Consider the following 1,846-nt stretch of genomic DNA (forward strand, 5'->3'; position numbering starts at 1 on the left):
TGCAGTCACACTCAGGCGCTTGGGCAGAAAGCATTTCTGTGTGTGTCGCATTCTGCGGTGGCGGCAGCCACGGGCAGGTACTCCGCTTGGAACTCCCTGGGCTTTGCTGTCGTTGCCGTTGCCGGGTGCCACAGAGCTGAATCTGATTCTCAGTGAGCCGATATGATAGATTAGAACAGCCCCGTAGGGCTGCCTCGGCTGTCATCTTTACAGAAGCATTCCCACCTGGTTTTTACACGCGTGGAGTGGCTGCTGATTTTGGCCTACCAGCCTCTCAGCTAGTAGCCGAGTAGATTCAAAGTGGAAGACTAAAATAGGCACCAGCTGAAAGGAGTTTTGAACTGGTGTGACTCTGATTTTCTTGGCTGTTAGCTAGCTGATGAATCAGGATGGAGGGATGGCTTGAGTCGCCCTGGCAATATGTGGAGTGTCACTGCTCAGAAGCCCCTGAGCCCCTCCCAACACAAAGAAGAACCCTCCCTTGCTGATCTTCTTCAAGTTCTTGTACAATCTTCCAGCGCAGTGAACTTCAGGTTGTCTTCCAGCATGGAGATGTTCGCCATATTGTTGTGGGGTCACCTTCACGGAGTGAGGTTGGCAAAAACATTCCGTAAGTGGGCTCTGATGACCGCCACAGCAGAGTAATGGGACCTGGTGAACTGCATGTGAGCATTTAAAGCCCCTAGCCCAAGGAGACACATTGTTTAGACTAAATCTCATCACCTACCATGTGTGCTCCGAAGGCAGTGTTGGAAATCTGCAGGTGAAGACCTCTCTCTTGATGACTGTGGTTCCTGCTCAGTCCTACTGAATGATGGGCAGTGTGGGCCATTAGCCAAACATGCTGGTCCCTGTTCTTAAATGTGAATGCTAATCTGTAGTCTCCTGAGCGCCGTTACTGAGACTCAGTGGTTTTGTAAATCGAGTGGTTTGCCTGCTCTGTGTGCCTCCTTCAGTGATATTACATCGATTGTGGTCAAGGAAAAACATTTATGATTTCTTTCTTCAGTTCTCTGTGCTTCCATTGCATCAGCAGGAAAAGGCTTGTTGATAGAGACAAGGTATGGCCCAGAGGAAATGGAAATTGATCTGGCTCCTGAAGGACTTGCAGAACTAAGCCTTTGTGTATCCTTCACTTGAACGTGAAAACCGGTAGAGTAAGACTGATTATGTGCTTAACAAACTGAAGAGCTGTTTCTGTTCCTTTGTGCCAATCTAGGTTACTACTGCAAATGCAGTGCCTTATTCATAGGGGCGTACTGTGAGATGAGCGTGAACCCGTGCTCCTCCAACCCCTGCCTCTATGGGGGCACGTGCCTTGTGGACAATGGAGACTTCATTTGCCAGTGCAGAGGATTGTATACGGGCCAGCGGTACGTGTGTTCTCTTTAACATCCACAGTTAGTGTGTCTTAAGTTTTTGAACCTGAAATGGTGCGTTTGGGGAGCTTCCATTTGTCTGTGTTAATGTTTTCTATATTTATCTGCAATACAGAAAAAACAAGTGCGCTTTTTTCGCCCGTCAGGTGTCAGCTTAGTCCCTATTGCAAAGACGAGCCCTGCAAAAACGGTGGGACGTGCTTCGACAGTTTGGATGGTGCTGTGTGTCAGTGCGATTCAGGCTTCCGGGGAGAAAGGTACGATGGCTTCGTTTTCAGGCTTTTGTTGGCCCCTTTCTGAATGGCCGGTGATGCGCGACTGCACAGACTCCCCTGGAACCTGCCCTCGGCGGCTTCAGACCCCAATGATCACACCGTACTTCCTCAAACATTGAGAAGGGGAATGGATTGTGTGTTTGAAAACACCTATTTTCACCCTTCCAGAGTACTTACACATGAGGCATGTGT

The 1,846-nt window shown here is 49.1% G+C and overlaps 1 protein-coding gene across 1 annotated transcript in view; it reads left to right on the top strand.

The window, feature by feature from the left end:
* FAT1 (FAT atypical cadherin 1) overlaps positions 1 to 1,846 on the top strand; it is a 157,957-nt gene that overhangs the window by 145,964 nt on the left and 10,147 nt on the right. The window contains exons 22-24 of the mRNA XM_004696477.2: positions 373 to 610; positions 1,220 to 1,373; positions 1,526 to 1,636. Coding sequence (XP_004696534.1) covers positions 373 to 610; positions 1,220 to 1,373; positions 1,526 to 1,636 — 503 coding nt within the window. The remainder of the gene's footprint in view (positions 1 to 372; positions 611 to 1,219; positions 1,374 to 1,525; positions 1,637 to 1,846) is intronic.

Source organism: Echinops telfairi, unplaced genomic scaffold (genome assembly GCF_000313985.2).
Source record: "Echinops telfairi isolate 266 unplaced genomic scaffold, ASM31398v2 ScPeMD7_9;HRSCAF=40, whole genome shotgun sequence".
NCBI classification, from domain to species: Eukaryota; Metazoa; Chordata; class Mammalia; order Afrosoricida; family Tenrecidae; genus Echinops; species Echinops telfairi.